The following is a 22909-nucleotide window of genomic DNA, read 5'->3' as shown; positions in this document are numbered from 1 at the left end:
ATTGGTGGTACTGCTCCAGTGTTTTGAGGTGCCTGCAAAGGTTGTTCAAGTCTTAGAGGCATTCAGAAGCACAAGCATCATTGCTGGCTGACAAACTATAATCTTAGTCTCTCTCACGTTTGTGATCCTCATGTTCAGAGTACTCTGTCAACAGAAAACTGAGCTGAAACCCTGGGAGCCATTTTCCTTATTGTAATTCTGCACCTCGCCTGCAAGAAAATACCCACACACTTAGAGACAATCTACAGAACAGACGTCAAACTGTTCAATCCACGCTACCTTCAATCAAAAACTGAAACCAATCCAACCTCAAACACAGAGGTTCATTGTACAGATAATGTCAGTGTGTGCTATCACATAGAAACTGCATTCCAAGTCTTTGACCTTCTCCAAAGCATTTGAAAAAGTGGACCTTTCCCAAAACACTCAGAAAACTAAGGGTACATTTTCTTTTATCCATGTAGATGGTGAGATGGGGAAACAATTTGGCAAGTTTTCTTGGAGAGAAAGTCATCCCTTTATCACTATTTTACTGTTTAATTTCAGGCCCAGTAAGCCTGAAATCTAATCTTTCCTGCCGCTGCATAGACCTCTGAGGACTGTTAGTGTTGCAGCCTCTGAAAGCAGAAGCTATGCATCGGAATGTCAATCTGCATCCAGGGAGCATTGTGATGGCTCAGATGGAATGTTGCCCATGGGCAGCCTTCTTTTTTGTTAATTTAATCTATTTTTGTAATCAATCTATTCAGAGATGCTATTACACACCTCTGGTCCAGAGATAGGGTCACTACCATTGTGCCACAAGCAGCCTTCTTGACCAGCCACTAATTAAGGCCCTTAAGTAGCTACTCAATGATCACTTAAAGGCCTCAACTCAACATCTCCCCAAAGAAACCTACCCTCCAAGCACTACCACTGTTTGGTGATAGTGTGGGGTTAGAAAAAAAGTAAAAGAAAAATAACTCCCTTCCCACCTAGGAAGGAAAACAGCTGGTTTCCCAACTGTGAAAACAAGGTGACCTACTTGCCAGTCTTGAGGAAGACATGTAAAATTAGAGAAGGGACCCAGTTGTCCCAAAATTCCTGTCTTCCAAAGATGGTCTTCAAACATTCCACTCGCAACCAACTTAACCATTCTGTTCCAGGATCTGAATATTACAACTTGAATTGGTGATCAACATACTCATATGTAGATGATATTTAAGGGAGAAACGTTGTGTGGCAATGGTGGTGTTGGTCGTGGTGTATTACAGTTCATTCAGGAAGTCCAAGTTGGTGTGGCAACCTGTTGTGTATCTTGTGCTATGAATAGTGATGGTACAGGGACCAATATTCTTTCTATCACATGGATGTCCAGGAAACTAGTCCACCTGCCATTGACATGTGCCCCAGTCATAGCAAAAATGGCAGCCATCGACAAAAATCATAAGTTCTATCATCGACTGCAGAACCTGCCATTTATTCAGTGGTGTAATGTTTCATTCATATGGTTTCCCTGGAATTAGTCAGCCATATAAAATTGATAACCATCTTCATGCCTGAGTGCTTAGATTTGCTAATCTTGGTGTCTGAACACAAGGTGGTCAGATTAAATTTGGTAGGAGCAGGTCTTAGCTCTGTTATATATTTGTATAGACAAAGTGTCCTTTTGAAGGGGTAATGTAACTCTTTGGATATGTTCTCAGGACACAATTAAGGGAAGTCAGGTTCCTTTTGAGGTAAGGTGCCCTTTATGATTGATAAAACCAAGCATGAGTGTACATACAAAATGTATAAACTCATGGAACTGTGAAGCTCATTGAATGATTGGAAACAATGGTCAAAATTGAAAAGAGGAACTGTCAAAAACAACTTTCAAATGGATCAAGATGAACTGATAAAAAGAACAGTCAAAACACATCTCAAACATGTCAAATGGAATTGTAAGAAATGCCTGCCAAAGAAAGCTGTCAAGGCATTTAAAAGCCTTACCCTTTAAATTTTCAGAAAGGATTGTCTAGCATAATTTTTTTTAAATTCCTTACTCTTCAGGGCTTCTATTACTGGATTATTGCCACGTGGAGCTAACCATTATTGCAGTGGAGTTATTAATTGTTTTTCAACAGAGTAAAGTCAATAAAAAACAAATTAGGAAAACCATAAAATGAGCTAGCAATTGACTATTAGCCATTTTATACTATTCCCTAGGTCAAAACTAATCCCAAAATCTTTATTTTATGATACTCCTTCTTTGCTTCAAAACTTTACATAACAATTGCTGGAATGTGGAACTGATTCCAAGGAAATTTAATGACTAACTCTAATTCATTGTGCCAAATTAGTTCTGTTCATACTGACAGCTGGAACCAGATTTTCAAAAAGGTGACTAGGCAAAATCTGAGTTGATGAACTCAGCTGCATCACTCTCACAAGGCAATATTTGAATACTCAAAGTTTGTGAGAAGATTTGTAGCTCAGGTGCTCGTTGTTGTGGTTCTGTTTGCCGAGATATGTAGATGACATCTTTGTAATCATTCAAAACACAGAAATAGAGAACACACACCGGATCATCAACACCACACTCACAGGAATCCGATTCACTAGAGAGGAAGAAAAGGACAACCAACTCCCATTCCTAGACGTGATGGTACAGAGAATACCTAACGGAGAATTCACCACAAAGGTACACAGACCAAGTCCTGAACTACGAAAGCAACCACCCCAACACACACAAAAGAAGTTGCATCAAGACACTATTCAAAAGGGCCACAACACACTGCAGTACACCAGAACTGCAAAAAGAGGAAGAAGAACACCTATACAATGTATTCCCCATAAACGGATACCCACGCAATTTCATCAACAGATGCCTAAGGGAAAGACAACGGAATGAGGACATGCCGCAACCCAAAGAACTAGCCACACTACCATACATCAAGAGCATTTCCGAACTGACAGCCAGACTACTGCGACCACTGCAGACCACTGCGACTCATTGCAGCACACAAACCAACAGCCACTCTCAGACAACAACTCACCAGGACGAAGGACCCGATACCCAGCATGAGCAAAACCAATGTAATGTACAAAATCCCATGCAAGGACTGCACAAAACACTACATAGGACAAACAGGAAGACAGCTAACGATCCGCATCCATGAACACCAATTCGTCACAAAACGACACGACCAGCTATACTTAGTAGCCACACACTCAGATGACAAGCAACATGAATTCAACTGGGACAACACTACTATTATAGGACAAGCCAAACAGAGAACAGCCAGGGAATTCCTAGAGGCATGGCATTCATCCACAGATTCAATCAATAAGCACATCGACCTGGACCCAATATACCAGCCACTGCAGCAGACAGCTGGAACTGACAACCGGAAGCGGCAGATACAAATCACTATAAATGCTAGAGGAAACATCACAGAAGCACTTCACAGGAGGCTCCCAAGCACGGAGGATGTCACCTAGGCAGGGGACGAAACATCTGCAACAAAACTTCCCAGCTCGGCGAACAGAACCACAACAATATTTGAATACAAATGTCCTATTTGATCAGGAGGCTAGTTCAGCACCCAAATAGTTTTGCTGAACATCTCCAAGAAATGGAAGCTGCTTACTTACCAGAACAAAATTCAGGATGTGGTCACGTTCTGGCTGCGAATGCTTAGTCAATTAAATCAGGCAACTCCTAGAGGTGGAAATGGCAGAGAGTGGATATGGATAACAGGATTATGAGCAGTACTTGTCCCAGTTGTGTTGTGCTAGTCAACCTAACAGATTTGAATCAAAACAAACAGAAAAAGAAAGCCATTCTGAAGGGTCACTGGACCAAAAACATTAACTCTGCTTTCTCTCCACAAATATTGCCAGACTGGCTGAGCTTTTCCAGCACATGATGTTTTTTGTAAAACAAATTTACCTGGGTTCACAACAAATCCAACAGCTTTACACTACCATGTGCAAGACAGGGAGCAAACAAAATTAAATTGTAATTCTGAACGAACAAGTTCCTTGTCAAGTTCCTCAGGATTCGTTAATTGCTGGAAGTTGAATTTCGTGTACCCTCTTTCCAACCTGACCTTTGAAAACTCAAAACTATTGCAAAGAAGTCAGGAACCAAGATGGTTTGTGGGATTACAATTTTGAATTCCTCGCCATCTGAGTCCAACCCCACCACCCTTTGAAGTACAGCTCCTAGATTCAATAACACCAGAACAAGATCTGCAAATGTGCAGTGATTAAAATACAAAAACATAGCTTGCTTCTCAATGTTGGTCAGTGAGAAACTTTCCCAGCAATGTTATAATAACATTCTGAGTTCTGTATAACAACAGAGAGCTCAATACCTCCATGACCAATAAAATGACAGCTGGAGATAAAACCAATTTACAATATGTGATCCCAGCATGTAGAAACAAATGGGAAGCCTTGTACTGCTGTACCTATACAGTATTTGTAATGGTTGTAACTAGGTGAACCTTGTTGACTGCGAGATTCTTGATTGAGGGTGTTAACCTGGGCCAATCAGGAAGCCCTGGCTGACCAAAATAAATAGAGGATTTAGAATCTCCTCAGTTCAGGGGACTGACATGGACCTGTCTGGCTACAGCTAGTAGATGGTGCACAAACATGTAACAGCCTCTGTGCAGTTATTTCAGCACTCTAATAAAAATTGATTACCAGATTATTTGTAATATAAAAATCTAGCCTAATATTATCCCTTTGAATAATAGCATCCTCACTTTAGGTCAGAGGATTGTGAATCTGAGTCCCACTTATTTACTTGGGAGTAACATTCCCAATTATTCTGAAGTTGTAGTGTTCAATATGTCAATCTTTGGACAAGTTAAGCTGTGGATCCATTTGTATGTTCAGCTGAACATTAACAGCACTGTTCAAAAATGAGTATGCAGTTCTCTAATATCCTGGCTGACATTCCTTTCCTCAAATCAATATTGCCATAAAACAGATGAACCAGTAAAGGAATATTTTTAGTCAAGAAGGATTGCTGAATTTATTTCCATAATTCCACTCTAAAGGCATTTCATTAATACAATTAAAATTCTATGTAAAGTGAACCATTTGTTTTGTATGCAGCTAAATACTTATCCATGCACAATGGTACTAATTAATAGATATATCCTAATAAAAATGAAAATGATACTTTAATCCTCCTTGCTAATCAAACCAGGACTACAACTTTATGCACTAATCAAGTGATGAAGTAACATATCAGGTGAGTGACAAAGAACTAATTCTAGTGATCAATTTTGAATATCACATTTGCATTTGGTAATGAAGGCATCAAAATTGATGCCTTCATTAGATTCTTTGTTGGTGAATGTACTGTATGGCCACAGAAAGATGCAAATTCTACCGATTAGAATAACATTCAGCTAGCTTCAGTGAACCTAGAGGTTGGCAAGAGAGATTTACGAAAATGAAAGACCAGACATTTAGAAATATGAGAATTGTTCAGATGGTTGATACTAGTGCAGAACGGTCAATACAAGGAAATGGACATGCAGTATAAATGCTGTCTGTCCAATGAATTACACATTACAATAGTACAATAATAGGCTGTGCACCCTAACAGTCCCAATAGATATTTATACTCCACTAAAGTCTCCTGTTCTTCCTCATCTAACTCTACCAGCATAACTCTTTATTCACATTTCCATTACGTGCTTATCCAATTTCTCATTTAATTAATCAACAGTACTCCTTGTAGTAGCCAGTTCCAGGTTCTCACCACTCTCAAGGAAAAAGAGTTTCCTCTGAATTTTCTACTGGATTTCATGATTGCTCTATATTCCCCTAGCTTTTTTTCCTTTCTGTAAGACAGGACACTTTCACTGTCTATGCTATCAAAGACTTTCAGAATTTTAAAGCCTTTGATTATATTTGTATTTCTTTTTACTCAACAAGAAAGTACATGGAGTAAAGTGGCCAGGAAGAAGGTAAGAAATATAAATTCAGCAAACACGTTTTTCTCACAAATTGAGAGGCTCCTACTGTTTCTCTTTTTTGGACAGAATGGTAAAGGTGCAGCTTTCAAATGAGAACACAATCATTTTTTCAAGTACAGAATTTAATGGTTGGTAGTTAAATAAAAAATAAAACTTTTACATATAACTGGTCAGAATCATTTGCTAAACATTGCCAGGTAAAGAATGTTTAGCATAAGAAGCTGTTGACTATTTGAGCTCAATATTTAAGCAATGAGCAAAGAGTGCAGCATGACTGACAAATGATAATATTGTACCGATTTGCACAGATCTCCTTTATTCAGCCTTACACTTCAAATTCAGCAAGCTCTTATTACTGAAATGTCTATCTTGCTTGATGGATAAAGTTAAAAGCCATGTTATTTACATTTTGGAGTAGAGCTCAGGTCAAAATTGGCCTCTTTAAGATCACAAACTACTTAAACATAGATGCTGCTTACTGACACCAAACATAAACTCACACATACTTGAATCTATTTTCCTGTATGTTGTTGGCAGATTTGAAAATATTTTAACTGAGGAATACGTGGAGTAATTTCTACATCCAGGTATCCAAACGAATAACCATTTATCGCCTGTGCCATGCATAACTGTAAAGGTTTCCAATTCAATAGAAAAAAACTACTTTTTGAACTTGTGAATTGTATCACACCACAATTCTACGATGTTGATACCAAAATAACAAATATATGGTTGATTTGACACAAAATGGAGAAAATGAAAGATGCCCAATTCATTTCCTTCCTTTTTAATCACTTCATTAAGATTCTGACTCCTATTGGAATAGGAATTTTGGGACAATAACAGCTCATAAGTACCTTGCTAATCTTCATCAAACTAAGAGTGAATATCATCAATTCATTTCATTACTCAAGGCATCACTCGACTCGAATGATTGCTACATGTAGACAATTTTGACCAGAGGACACGAGGTTCTTATCAAGTTTTAACTGATATTCGACAATACACCAATGAGTGTCCGTTTGTAAGGCAGCTCCAGTCAGAAAATTATTGATTTTGTTTTTATTTGGTTAAACATGGGAAACCAAGAGATATTAACCATTACAGCTCAATTGTTTTTCCTGGCTATTTAAAAAGCAAAAGCCTATATGTTAAGCTGGCCATCAATAAACTCTCCATAGCAGAGTGCAAGTGTGCTGAAGCTCACTGGAAGACTAGTAGTCTATGGTCTAAAGTAACACTTTCCTCATTCCTGAAGAAGGACTTATGCCTGAAACGTCGATTCTCCTGCTCCTTGGATGCTGCCTGACCTGCTGCGCTTTTCCAGCAACACATTTTCAGCTCTGATCTCCAGCATCTGCAGTCCTCACTTTCTCCTATGGTCTAAAGTAAGACAATATTCAAAATCCTTAGAAGTTTTCCAGCATACAGTTTAAAAACAAACATTCAGATGTCAAAATAAGAAGGCTCATTGAAGGTATGTTTATGAATCATAAGGTATTAGTTGTATATTAAACCAGCCTCAGATTAACTAAACACATCAAGTTGGTGTAGGTTATAGATGGTCATATGTACCTTTGGAGCTGTAAGTGGACAAAGTGTGCTGTCCCTTATATATCTAGGAGAAATAGAAATGGAGAATGTACCCTGATGTATCAGGAACAACTGTAGCCCCAAGGTCTTGTGCTGTCATTCAATAACATCATAGCTGATCTGATTGAGCCCTCAACTCCACATTTCTGCCTACACATTATATCGTTTGACTCTCGTTAGTCAAGAATCTATCTACTTTTGCCTTAAAAATATCCAACGATCCTGTCTGCAAGATTCTCTGGAAAAGTGAATTTCACAGACTCTCAATCCTCAGTGGAAAGAAATCTTACTTCTGTATTAAATGGGAGACACCTTCTCTTTAAACAATCTTTATTTCCTAGTTCTAACCTACCACACAAGGGCAAAACATTTGTCTAGCAGAGTCCCCTCAGGATATCATGTTTAATAAGTTTGCCCTCATTCTTCAAAACTACAATAGATATAGGCCAAACCTGACCAATCTTTCCTCATCGAATAATCCCCTCATCACAGGAACAGCAGTAAGATGTAATCCAGAAATCAAACAATATCCAATGTAAGAATTGACCATTTGTTCCAAATTCTAGCACTTCTCTGTAGCAAAGAGGTTGTCAGCAACTAGAAAAGGTAAATCAAATTCGGAAAAATGTGGCAATTCAACCAGAGATGCACATAAAAATCAAACTGATAGCATTTGAAAATACTTACAATAATCTTTTTTTTCAGGAAATAAAGAGAGAAACCAGAAAAGACACAGCTTTTAACTGAAAAGCTAAGAAATGCCTAGGTTAGAACTATAGGTATGACATTTTAAAGGAGGATTTTTTGTTTCACATTTTTTCCCTTCTTCTAAAGGTGTTGATTCAGATACAGCTCTGTGAGCTATAACCGAATTGGTATTCTTAATGCAGGAGCATTAAGTCACCTTCCAGCTAAGCTCAATCCTTTCTTTCCCCAATATACATACAGATGTACTTGCCAGTAAGAGCAACAATATGGCAATGAAAAGTGGAAAGATAACTGATAATTTGCGGCCACAGGATAGTGCACTGAAGGCATCCATATCTTGAACCTGGCTGACTATGATTAATAAATTAGACTTACATCTTTCTGAAATTTAAATTTTTTTATATAACTTAGCTTTACTTTGCTATTGGAAGCTCTTTCTGGAAGATTTCATTCTTTTTGTCTGTAGGGAAAAATACAATTCTTTAAGGAATTAAACTAAAGCTGAGAGCGTAAATGTGTTTAAACAGTAATTAGGAACCAAAGGCCGACTCGGGTATTTAACAAAATGAAACAATGTTGATTCTGCCCTTAGTTTTCTGAAATTGCATTGCATTGAATAAAAGTCAGTAAGTTAATCTTTTAAAATATATTCTCATTTACAGAATTGCCACAAATAGGCCATGTTTGTCCTTAAATGTTGAAACATTCTACAATATTGAACCAAAGAATATAAAATTTGGACACCTACCAAAAGGCAAGCTTAACAGAATTGCTAATTGCGTGGAAGATTTAAAACTAAAACTTTTAAAATTAAACTTATAAAATTCAGAAATGAATTTTTCACAGAAAGCAACTAAATTACATTTTTATAGAATGAAAGATAGTTAATACTGGTCAGAATAGGCATTGAAGTAGAAACTTTATATGAAATCCTTCCTCAGTGACATCAAAATGAGTACAATGACTATAGCAATACTCTTGCTAACACATCTTTAACAAACAAATAAACAGCGCTGCTCGAGAAATTCTCTACAAAATGATCTAGGTTTTATGCCATCTTACATTCACCGATTACAGTCTAAGAACAAAGAATTACTGACAGACACCAATTATTGCCATCCCCATTTACTCCATTTAGGATTAAATGCCATTTAGTCTGAGTAGAATTCCCCTTAAGCACAATGACACTGTATGCTTGAATTATAACTAGGAGAAATATGCATATGAACTGACTGCATACACATTAATGAGCACAAAATAAAAGTTATACAAATACATATAAACAATCACAAAATAGATCAAAAATAAGTCACAGCAAGTTAGACTTTGTATACATTAGTCTCTCCATAAATATCAGAAACATATCAATATTTATAAAATACAAGCAATGAACATTTCCCAGTTGACAGTCCACTATTGCATCAAGGGATGACAGGATGCCTGAGTAGGGTGTTTTATCATCAATTTTGTCAAACAGAGACAGATAGAACAGGTTTATGATTTTGCTAAGATATCAAGACTAGCAGGAACCCATTGACTGCAGTCATATTGCTCTACAGTCTCCATTTAAATGAGAGATACAGGTTCCACAAGGACCAAGTCTCTGTCAACATGCAGTTGAGACACAACTATGCCACACCATTATATTGGTGAATATCCAATATCCTAGCTACAGCCATGACACCTTCATCCTGAGGCAGTCAGCCATTATAGCCATCTTTGAGCCATCATGTTGAATCAGAGACTATTATTTGAAGACAAGGGATGCCCTCTATTTTCATATGGTTCATAAACTGTCCTGCGCTACCAAAAACATGTGAAGACAATACAGCTATAATGAGAGTTGAAAAGTGTGGCGCTGGAAATGCACAGCAGGTCAGGCAGCATATAAGAAGCAGGAGAGTCAATGTTCCGGGCATAAGCCCTTCATCATGAATAAGTGACCACTGGAAACATCATTAAGTAGACTATCTGCATCCTCAAGCTATGGTTGCATTGCCTGGAGTGCTCAGGTCAGGACCGAAGTATTCCAGCAAGGTAGATATCGAAATTCATGATGGCCTGCTGTGCCCCCTACCATCTCACTAATATGAGGGCACAGCCCTTGCCATCAGGCATTTGGAAGCTACCTCAGCAAGAGTAGGAATGAACAGAGAATGAGGAGAAAGCATTAGTGACTCCATCTCTCTGGATAAGTTGTCTGCAAAGGGCTACTGAGTGTCCTTTCCCTATCAGACCTCGAACCATCAATACTGCTGTTCCACAATTCCTCTTCATTCAAATGCATCCTTGATGTTCCCTTATGGCACATTCAGCCAGAATCGAGAAAAAAAGGCAACCAACGACAAAAGTATAACTTGAACAACTTTACCACAGAACACATCCAATAAGACATACAAAACTGAATTATTGACCCTGTGCACCACATTTTGCAGTTTCATTGCTTACTCCTGTGTTGCTATGGAATGTTACCTTAAGTGGCTGCAGCATTGTTCCTAGACAGCTGCTAATTTTCAGTATAGGAGACTGGAAAGGCCTTGCATCATGACCATGAGAAGCTCTTGGCTTTCAGGGTCCAGCTTCAGACTATCACATTTAATGAACGGGTGGTGACCTGCTGGCTGAGAGGCAACGACAAGGTCAGTGATCGAATGGCAATGACGTGAGCATAAATGCTGCCATGCTGAAGAAAGACAGCAGTTTTGTACACCGAGCAGTTTTTTGATGTGGTGCCTAAGACATTATAGTAATCCATTGCAAGACCAATTCCTGAGCTGTTCTATATGCCAGCATGCCTCATTGGAACACTGATCTATAATCATGATGGCAGTAGTCAGAGCCTGCACATCAGCAAGTAGAGATCTCATCCGTAATTTCATCCATGTTTTCATCTATCGTACGAGCAAAGTCTCTATGCAACTCTGAGACAGTAGTTGACCTCCCTCATCAATGCCCTGGAAACCAAAGCAAAACCATCACAACTAGGTCTGCCATGGCTGTCATGGAACTGATCACCATTTTCATACTGTTATGCATGAGCTCCAGATTTTGAATGTGCCTAATGCCAAGATCATGCAGGGCACTTCAACACTCCTCAATTCTGCTAACAGGCAGTCTGCAAGACCTGCCAATATGCCCTGCAGCTATGTATGCATGCTTATATGCATTCTCCAATAATTGCTCCAAAGTTCCCATGTGAGCTCTCTGCAGTACAAACAACCTGTGCCTTCATCTTCAAGGAGCTGTCTTTTCTTTCTGGATTGACCTGAAGCCCACTCATTCCAGCAGTGACTTTCTAAATATTGATCCTGACTCTATACTACCCGCAAGGTATGCTCTTTGACAATATCAGAGTTGATGTCTATGATTGCCAAGTCAAGTGACTGTGCTTCTTCAGAGAACTAATGTATCTCACCCTCGCATGAGGCTGCAATAGATGGCCAAGACCAAGGGTAACTGAAAGCATAGACTGAGGAGAGGGTTCAGGTGAGAGATTAAGTGGGGTGAACAGAAAGAGGATCATGGCCATACTGCTTGCAAATTGCACTTTATGCTGGATAACAACATGAGGTATCGGATTTGAAAAAGTGAAATAAGCTTTCTGGGTTCTGATAAAAGATCATCAACCTGAAACGTTAATTCTGTTATTCACTCCATGAATATCCTTAACCCATTTTGGTTAATGAGTCACAACATACTGCATCACCCAGGAACTAAGAGAAGCCGAGGAAAAACACGTGTACGACAAATACAGAAACGGGTACCTGATAAGCACAGTCCGCCGATACCTACACAACAGACCTGAAAAAGACGACACAACATGCTCAGAAACTCTATCCACTTTGCCACACATTAAAAGACATCTTGGAGAGGACGACCAGATACTCCGGCCCCTCGACATCGTGGTCACTCACAAACCTACTGAAACAGCTCCTGATGAATTTAAAGGACCCCATACCAACAACCTGCAGACCGAATGTCATATACAAAATTCCCTGCAAGGACTGCAACAAACATTATATTGGTTAGAGACAAAAAAAACTGTAGATGTTGGAATCCAAAGTAGACAGGCAGGAGGCTGGAAGAACACTGCAAGCCAGGCAGCATCAGGCAATGCAGAAGTCGACATTTCGGGTTTAACCCCCAGTCCTGAAGAAGGATTACAACCAAATCGTGAACTTCTGCATCTCCTGATGCTGCCTGGCTTGCTGTGTTCTTCCAGCCTCCTGCCTGTCTACAAACATTGCATTCGACAGACGGGCAGGAAACTAGCCACCAAAAGACATGACCAATCAACACTAATATCCATACACACCAGTTCGACTGGGACAATACATCCATCCTGGGACAGGCTAAACAAAAACATGCTTAGGAATTCCTACAGGCTTGGCATTCAAGCCGGACCCCATTTACAAACCTCTCAGAAAAAGAACTGGAAGTTATATCACCCATTACAACAAACTAAGACAGATAAATAGCAAGCGGGACAGAATACCAGCGCTTCATTGGAGGCTCATTGATGATGTTACCTAGCATGGTGATGAAAAGTCTGAGAACAAATCTACGAACTCAGCAAGCAAACTTACAACCAAGTCAACCACGCTGCTGTAGGTCTGGAGTCACATGTAGGCCAGGCCACGTAAGGCAGGTAGATTTCCTTCCCTCAAGGGCATTAGTGAACCAGATGACTTTTTACAACAATCAACAATAATTCACATTTCTGAGACTAGGTTTCAATTCCTCCCTGATTTATTAATTGTACTCAAATTCCACCAAGTGCTTGGTGGAACGTAAATCCTTCATTGAATTTGAACAAGTTCCCAGAACATCAGCCTGGGCCTCTAGATTACCAATCCAGAGACATTACCATTGTACCACCATCTCTGTTAAATTTTCTTTTGTCACAATACTTAATTAGCCCATACATTAAATATTGTGGTTACAGCAACTGAGAATTTTGCCATAAGCAATCCAATTCCTTACTTCCCAAATCCATCTACAATGTACAGGTTGGAAGTATGATGGAATAATCTTCTCTGGCCTGAATGAAAATATTCAATCCCTCCACCACCTATCTCCCTCCAAGACCTATGTTTAAAAGGTACATGATGCACTGCAGCCACTAAACAAGGCTCATTAAATAGAGTCAGAGTCCTTTAGCACGGAGACAGGCAGTTTGGCCCAAACTGGTCCAGGCCGATGAAAAATGTCCATCTAACCTAACCCCATTTCCCTGCACTTGGCCCATATTCTTCTAATCCCTTCCTATCCATCTATGTGTCTGAATGCCTTTTAAATGCTATTAATGCACTCGCCTCAACCACTTCCGCTGATAACTCATTCCATATGCGTACAACCCTCTGTGTAAAAAAGTTGCACCTCAGGTTCCCTTTTATTCTTTCCCCTCTAACCTTAAACTGAAGCCCTCTAGTCCTCGATTCCCCAATCCTGGGAAAGAAACTGTGTGCATTCACCCTATCCATGCCTCTTATGATCTCATATACCTCTATGAGATCCGCCCTCAGTCTCATATGCTCTAAAGAAAAATGTCCCCGCTTGTCCAACCTCTCTCTTTAACTGGGACCATTGAATCCAGGCAACATCCTTGTAAATTTTTTCTGCATTCTTTCCAGTTAATAACATTCTTCCTATAACAAAGGTGACCACAACTAAATACAATATTCCAAGTGCAGTCTCACCAATGTCATGTATAACTGCAATATAACTACCCAACGTCTCTACTCAATGCCCTGACTGATGAAGGCCAGTGTGCCAAACGCCTTCCTCACTGCCCTGTCTACCTGTAACTCCACTTTCAGAGAACTGTGAAGCTGAACTCCAAGATCCCTCTGTTCCACTACACTCAAGGCCCTATCATTCACCATGAATCTCCTACCTTGATTTGACTTTGCAAAATGCAAGACCTCAGAATTATCTATATTAAACTCCACTTGCCATATCTCAGCCCACTTCACCCAGTGATCAAGGTCCTGCTGCAATTTCTGATAACCTTCCTCACTGTTCATGATACCGCCTATTTTAGCGTCATCAGCAAACTTACTAATCAATACTTGTACGTTCTCATCCAAACCACTAATTGAGATAACAAACAGTAACAGCAATAACACTATCCAAATTTGTGACTTATCCCATCTAGAAGGACAAAGGTAGCAGATGCATGGTAACATCACTGCCTACTATAACTCCTCCAGGATGCACACTATCCTGACATACTCTTATACTCTTGTCCCCTCAATGTTAATGGGTTAAAGAGCTAAAACTCCCTCCCTATCAATACTATGGGTGTACCTACACAAAATGATTCAAATCAGCAGCCTATCACCAGTTTCTTAAGGGAAATAAGAGATGGGGAACATATCAACACATTGCAAGCAACGCTTGCGTTTCTTGGAAAATAGATGATTTAGTCTTACTCTGCCAAATTAAACTGTTACACTCTATATTGAAAGAGGAAGGGGAAGTGAGGGCAGTTATTCAGGCAATAATTACTCAAGACAATACCAGTTCTTCCTTTTACTTTTCTTTGGGGAACTTTTTCAGGACAGTGCATTTTGTAAACGTAAGATGAAACAGGCAAGTAAACTGTGAATTAGAAGTAACAATTTCCTTTCTCATCAGGGATGGACCACCTACATTATTTGGATGGCCATTTCTCTTCCTGTGGCATGAGTGAATTGAGCTATAAAGCATCTCATCCCAATAGAAAAGCTTTCACAATCTGGTACCATGGAAACGAATGACTGTCTATTTCCTGACTTCCTCAGTTGAAAATGAACAGTTACAGTTTAATCTATAATGTGTATGATATTAGCAGTTGGAACATGAAACAATCCATAACTCCATATCATCAGATTCATCATTATTTTAATTGTTGTATTGAACTCAAGTGCTTCATCTGATACATAAGCCACACTATCATGCATGTTTTTCAATATCCAGACAGACTGTACTACGAACTTCCAATACTGAGGCACAAATTACACAAAAGCATAAACAATTTAAGATATGTTGACATTCAAATTATTGATATTCATATTTTAGGTATATTTGTTTCCTCTTCTTGAAAACAGTTCAAAATTAATTTTAGTTTATTATAAATGCTAAACTTAAATGCACAGTAATCCTGATAAAATCATCTGCACACAGTTCATTTTCTGTGTTTTTGATTCGAGCTGTTGCAATCTGCTACCTAAATACAGAGCCCCTTTTTTGTAAAGCATTTCCTGTTTTCCCTTACTCCATTCCCATTAAACCAATGGTCACCCAACTTCCTGGTTCCAATGGTAGTTGATATTATCTGCAGTTTACTCTTCTCAGGTACTGTCCCCTATTACCTTCAAATCTTCCATTCTCAATCTCTCTTCTGAAAAAGCAACTCATGGTCCCTTCCAATCCTGCAAACTAAGATATCAAATTCAAGTCCCACCCCTTCCAGAGTTTACAATAACATTTCTAAACAGGGTGATTAGAAAAATAGGATAAAGCAAAAAAAAAGCAGACCCATGAATGGGTTGGCAGAACTGTCTGCCCTGGGCTGGGAATAGCCTATATAAACCTCTATTTAGTGTTCAACAATAAACGATGTTCCTTTCCAGTCAGGCTTCCTGAGTTATTACAGGTATGTCAAAGTTGCCAATATAATTTAAGCGAGCACCATACACAACATACCCCTCATCCTGATACAATTTCCCTGTGTTTAGCCAATATCTTTTATACTCTCAGATTTTTCGCTTGAGGACTTTTAACACCAGAGAAATTGAACTAGAGTAGCCATATAAATACTGTGGCTACAAGAATAGGTCAGAGGATAGGAATTCTACAGCATGTAACTCACCTCCTTAGTGCCTGTCCATCATAAAAAAAGCACACGTTAGGAGTGTGATAGAGTATTCTTCATTTACCTGAATGGAATACAGTTTCAACAACATCCAAAAAACTTCACACCATCTGTAACGAAGCAGCACACTTGATTGACACACATCCACATTCACTCCCTCCACTACCATTGCACAGTTACAGCAGTGTGTGCCATCTGCAATAACTCTCAAAGCTTCTTTGATAACACCTTCCAAACCTATGGCCTCTACCACCTAGAAGGATAAGGACAGTAGATGTATTGGAACTTGTAAGTTCCCCTCCAAGCTCTGTACCATCCTGGCTTCGAACTAATTGCCTCACTATTGTTGGGTTAAAATCCTGGAAATATTTCTCTCACAGTATTGTGGGTGTCGCTGGACATCAAGTTTTGCAGCAGTTCCAGCAGACAGCTCACCACCACATTCTTCAGTGCAGTTAGGGGTGGAGCGGTAATAAATGCTGGCTTAGCCAGTGACGACTTCATCTCATGAACAGACAAAAAAAATCTTAGCTCAAGTATCATCTTTTTTATACAATTTTGAAATCACTATTTATAGGGAGTTTCACATTTCACTTGCAGAGTCATGAAAACATTGCTCCAACTAAAGCATTAATACTTGAACAGTGTGTGCATATTCTAGCTTGGGCCAAATATTGCAAATTAGCACTTATATATGCACTTAAGCTTAGGACAATCAAAATTGAAGAAAAAAGGCACATTATTGGGCAGATAACCATTTGACAATGCACTCAAAGGTAGGTGGCTATCTCATCTTCCCCATGACTTACTGAGAAAAAGTAATGACATTTTTCAAAAATTAAACAAATTAAAATTTACAATCTCCACACTTATCCGTTTAATTAAACAGCATCTTTGAAAATTATACATGTTTTTGCATCGGTCACTGACGGATCATAACCATTGATAGAGTCATAGTCACACAGCATGGAGACAGACCCTTTGACCCAAACTGGTTCATGCCAACCAAAATGTCCATCTATGGCTAACCCCATTTCCCTGCTCTTGGCCCATATCCTTCTAATCATTTCCTATCCATGTATTTGTCCAAATGCGTTTTAAATGTTATTAACATACCTGCCTCAACCACTTCTACTGGCAGCTTATTCCATATGCACACCACCTTGTGTAAAACAAAAAATGCCCCTCAGGTTTCCTTTTATTGTTTCCCCTCTAAACTGATGCCCTATAGTCCTCAATTACCCAACCCTGGGAAAAAAGACTGAGTGCATTCACCCTATCCATGCCTCTCATGATCTTATACACTTCTGTAAGATCCCCCCACAGTCTCCTACATTCTAAAGTAAAAAATCCTAGCTTGTCCAATCTCTCCCTATAACTCAGACCATTGTATCCTGGCAACATCCTTGTAAATTTCTTCTTTCCAGTTTAATAACATCCTTCCTATAGCAAGTTGACCAAAATTGAACACAATACTCCAAGTGCAGTCTCACCAACATCCTGTCCAACTGCAACATAACTTGCCAACTTCGATTCTCAGTGCCCTGACTGATGAAGGCCAGTGTGCAAAAAGCCTTCTTCACTGCTCTGTCTATCTGTGACTCCACTTTCAGAGAACAGTGCACCAGAACTCCAACATCCTTCTGTTTCACTACACTTCTTAAGGCCCTACCATTCACCATGAAACTCCTATCTTGATTTGACTTTCCAAAATGCAAGACCTCAGACTTATCTATAGTGAAGTCCACTTGCCACCTCTAACCCCCCTTCCCCAGCTGATCAAGTTCCTGCTGCAATTTCTGATAACCTTCGTCACTGTCCACAATATTGCCTATTTTAGCATCATCTGCAAACTTACTAATTGTTGTCGAAAAGTGTGGCACTGGAAAAGCACAACAGGTCAGACAGCATTAGGGGAGCAGGACAGTCGACTTTTCAGGCAGATGCCCTTCATCCTTGTAAACCCTTTCCAGTTTAATAAAATCCTTCGTATAGCAAGATGACTAAAACTGAACACAATACTCCAAATGCGGCTTCACTAATGTCCTGTACAACTGCAACATAACTTCCCAACTTCGATACATAAGCCCTTCATCATGCATTCCTGATGAAGGCCTTAGGCTGAAACATCGACACTGCTGCCCCTCGGATGCTGCCTGACCTGTTGTGCTTTTCCAGTGCCACACTTTTTTGATTCTGATTCTCCAGCATCTGCAGTCCTCACTTTCTCCAAACTTATTAACCATGTCTTGTACATTCTCATCCAAATAATTGATATAGATAACAAATAATAATGGGCACAGCATCGATCCCTGAGGCACTCCACTAGTCACAGGCTTCCACTCCAACAAGCATCTTTCCACTACTACCCTCTGCTTCCTACCATCAAGCCAATTGTCTATTCGATTTGCCAGCTCCCCCTGGATTCCAAGCAATCTAACCTTCCAGAGTAGACTATCATGTGGAACCTTATCAAAGGCCTTACTGAAATCCGTATAGACTGCCCTCGTGAACCTTCCTGGTTACTTCATCAAAGAACTCTAACAAATTTGCGAGGCATAATCTCCCATGCACAAAGCTGTGCTGACTACTCCCAATCAAACCGTATCTTTCGAAATGCATTTATATCTTATCTCTCAGAATCTTAGCAAGTAACTTACCCACCACAGATGTTAGACTTACTGGTCTATAGTTCTCAGGTTTTTCTTTGCAGCATTTCTTGAATAAAGGCACAACATTCATTACCATTCAGTCCTCCAGCACCTCACCCGCAGCTAACAAAGAAGGGCCTGTGCCTGAAACGTCGAATCTCCTGTTCCCTGGATGCTGCCTGACCTGCTGTGCTGTTCCAGCAATAAAGTTTCAACTTTGATCTCCAGCATCTGCAGACCTCACTTTCTCCTGCAAAAAATATCTGCCAGGGCCCCCACAATTTCTTCTCTCAGCCTCTTGCAGTGTTCTTAGATATATCTGGTGAGGGCCAGGAGGTTTATCCAACTTCATACATTCAAATATATCCAACATCTTCTCTACTGTGATATGGACTGTCCCCAAGATATGACCACTAACTTCCCCAAGTTCCCAAGACTTCATGTCATCCTCCATGGTAAAACAGAGGAGAAATATTCATTGAGGACCTCACCCATCTTGTGCAATTCTACACGTACATGTTCACTTAGGTCGTTGAGGGGTCCTATTCCCTCTCTAATTACTCTTTTACCTTTGATATACTTAAAGAACTTATTGGGATTCACCCTAATCTTCTCAGCCAAGCCTAGCTTGTGCACCCTTTTCGCTATCCTGATTTCCTTCTTCAGTAAACTCCTATATCCCCTATATACCTCCATGAATTCCTTTGATCCCAGCTGCCTGTACCTGAGCCACACCTCCTTCCTTTTTCTGGTCAAAACCTCAAAATCTCGTCATCTAGGGTTCCCTATTCCTGCCAATCTTGCCCTTCATCCTCACAGGAACATATAAAACTTGAACTCTCGCTATATCACTTTTAAAGGCCTCCCACTTGCCAGATGTCCCTTTGCCTGCAAATAAAACTACTCCAATCAACCCCTACAAGCTCCTAATTCCATCAAAATTCACCTTGCCCCAATTTAGAACTTGAATCTGTGGACCAGCTTTTTATCTCTTCATAACTATTTTAAAGTCAATAGAACTATGGTCACTGGTCCCAAAGTACTCCCCCACTGTCATTTCAGTCACCTGTCCGGCCCTATTTCCGAAGAGTAGGTCGAGGTTTGCCCCTTCCGAGTACAACCCTCTATGTACTGCTTGAGGAAACTTGCCTGAACACACTTAACAAATTCCATCCCATCTAAGCCCTTAACACTTTGGCAGTCCCAGTCTGTATTAGGAAAATTAAAATTTCCCACTATGTTATATAAGAAATGATTTTTTTCAATACATTTTAAAATCAGACACTGCTAATTTACTTTAGGTTTTCAAAATATTCAAAGGATTTTATAAACTCATGATGATTTTTGAAAGATGCAAGTGTGTAAAATTGGAATTATTAATTCTTTATAATCAAAATAACAAATAGAACTTAATTGAATAACAACAATTAACATAGTAACCAAAGGCAGAGTGCCATTATTATAGTAACTGGAAGGTTAAATGAAATTTGCGAGAAATGACAGATGGGAAAAAATTGCAATTATACACTACCACTCATTTCAAGCCTCTCCAGGACTAAGGCAGTAGTTCCCAAAAGAACTGCCTGAAATTGCTGCAGCCTGTTATCCAATGAAACAGATTATCTGAATTCCAGTACTTGTACTTGTCATATAGGGACAAGTTTAACACTGAATACAAATAGTCAATACTTAACATCTTCACTGCATACTTTAATCTAAGAACACCAATATAGCTCTTCAATTACTTACAGAGAATTTTTCAGGCATGCTCATAATTCAAGAGTCCTTGATGTTGCAGGTCAGATCTGCAGAAGTTTGAAATAGACACACAGTTTACTTTCAATACTAAAAGGTGAAAAAAGATATTGAAAACTTAAAACATACAAGATAAAAACTTGAAGATTTTTAGAACCAACTTTTTAGAGTCATAGAGATGTACAGCATGGAAACAGACCCTTCGGTCCAACCCGTCCACGCTGACCATATATCCCAACCCAATCTAGTCCCACCTGCCAGCAACCGGCCCATATCCCTCCAAACCCTTCCTATTCATATCCCCATCCAAATGCCTCTTAAATGTTGCAATTGTACCAGCCTCCACCACAACCTCTGGCAGCTCATTCCATACACGTACCACCCTCTGCATGAAAAAGTTGCCCCTTAGGTCCCTTTTATATCTTTCCCCTCTCACCCTAAACCTATACCCTCTAGTTCTGGACTCCCCAACCCCAGGGAAAAGACTTTGTCTATTTATCCTATCCATGCCCCTCAATTTTGTAAACCTCTATAAGGTCACCCCTCAGCCTCCGACACTCCAGAGAAAACAGCCCCAGCCTGTTCAGCCTCTCCCTGTAGCTCAAATCCTCTAACCCTGGCAATATCCTTGTAAATCTTTTCTGAACCCTTTCAAGTTTCACAATATCTTACGGATAGGAAGGAGACCAGAATTGCATGCAATATTCCAACAGTGGCCTAACTAATGTCCTGTACAGCCGCAACATGACCTCCCAACTCCTGTACTCAATACTCTGACCAATAAAGGAAAGCATACCAAGGAGATTCTGTTGGTTGCAACTCATTAGCCAATCCCATTCAAATGGAGTGTAGAGGTTAAGTGTAGGAGGTAGACAATGGTATGATCAACTGTCATACTTCTTCACTATCCTAACTGCGACTCCACTTTCAAGGTGCTATGAACCTGCACTCCAAGGTCTATTTGTTCAGCACCTTACCATTAAGTGTATAAGTCCTGCTAAGATTTGCTTTCCCAAAATGCAGCACCTTGCATTTATCTGAATTAAACTCCATCTACCACTTCTCAGCCCAATGGCCCATCTGGTCCAGATCCTTTTATAATCTGAGGTAACCCTTTTTTTCTTAGTTGCCGTTCAAGGTGACATTGAAAAGAGTTTCCTCCCTAAAGGTACAGTCCCACTTTTCAAATCTGCAGTTATATCCCCTCCCCAAATAGTTCACCATTCATCCTTCTGTGCTTGCAGCCTATCCCTTTTCTCTCCAAATTGCTTGAACTTTTCTTGCAGCCTCAAACCTGTGCCTCTCCCACAACTTCACATTGAAATCCCTCCAGACAGCTTTTTGAGACAATCGTAATCAAGAGATACAAATGTGATTAACTGTGACCATGACCATGAAATATTAAATTTCTTCTTCCTTTCTGATGTGTATGCATATTTTAATACAGTTGATCATACCATTGTCCACCTCCTACGCTTAACCTCTACACTCCATTTGAATGGGATTGGCTAATGAGTTGCAACCAACAGAATCTCCTGAAATGGCATCTCTTGTCAATTCGTAACAATATGTCATGTGACCTCCCAATGGTCAATACTTGGCTGATTTTGCATTTCATTGTTCTCATCTACATGCTGCCCCTCAAGAAGCAACATTTAAAAAGATGACATCAGATCACACATGCTGATGACATCCAGCTTTATCCCATTAGTACTTCTCTTAGTTGCTTTGATGCTGTCAAATGCAGACCTGAATGAGCCACAACTCTCTTCAATTTAATAATGGTAAGGGAAAAGCCATTGTATTCAGCTTCCATATCAGATTCTGTTCTCTTGCGACCAATTCCACCTTCTCCTGATTAAATTGAACCAAACTATGTGGAATCTTTGCATCCTATTTGACCTTGAGCTAGGCATCTGGTCCCACATTCTGTCCATCAAAAAGAATGCCTCCTTTCACCTTTACAATATTGCCTGTTTCCACCCCTGCCACAGTTCATCTTCTCATGAACTATATAAACACAAGTGGCATTTTTTCTATCCAGGTAAACAGTATAATTAATAGAAGTTACAACAATTAACTAATGCTTTTCAAAATTCCTCGGGATCAGAATTTTAATATACATTTGTGCAGGATGACAGAAACCTTTCAAAGTATTAATGTCACTGTAAACTGTGGGAACTTGCTCAAAGCTCTAGAGAACAATGCACCAGTCTTGATTAGATGGGCCAGTGGACTGAGGAGTGGCAGATGGAATTTAATTTAGATAAATGCGAGGTACTGCATTTTGGAAAACCAAATCTTAGCAGGACTTATACACTTAATGGTAAGGTCCTGGGGAGTGTTGCCGAACAAAGAGACCTTGGAGTGCAGGTTCATTG

The 22909-nt window shown here is 39.6% G+C and overlaps 1 protein-coding gene across 4 annotated transcripts in view; it reads right to left on the bottom strand.

Moving 5' to 3' along the window:
- The window catches only part of LOC122540656 (dixin-like), a 132722-nt gene that overhangs the window by 107567 nt on the left and 2246 nt on the right, over window positions 1-22909 (bottom strand). For all 4 annotated transcript variants that reach the window (XM_043676669.1, XM_043676671.1, XM_043676673.1 and 1 more), the window contains one exon: window positions 20523-20578. In XM_043676669.1, the coding sequence (XP_043532604.1) occupies window positions 20523-20546 (24 nt within the window). In that variant the 5' untranslated portion in view covers window positions 20547-20578. The remainder of the gene's footprint in view (window positions 1-20522; window positions 20579-22909) is intronic.

This window comes from Chiloscyllium plagiosum, chromosome 35 (genome assembly GCF_004010195.1).
Source record: "Chiloscyllium plagiosum isolate BGI_BamShark_2017 chromosome 35, ASM401019v2, whole genome shotgun sequence".
Classification (NCBI taxonomy): Eukaryota; Metazoa; Chordata; class Chondrichthyes; order Orectolobiformes; family Hemiscylliidae; genus Chiloscyllium; species Chiloscyllium plagiosum.
Note: the sequence above shows the minus strand (reverse complement) of the source record. Positions and strands in the feature narration are given on the sequence as shown.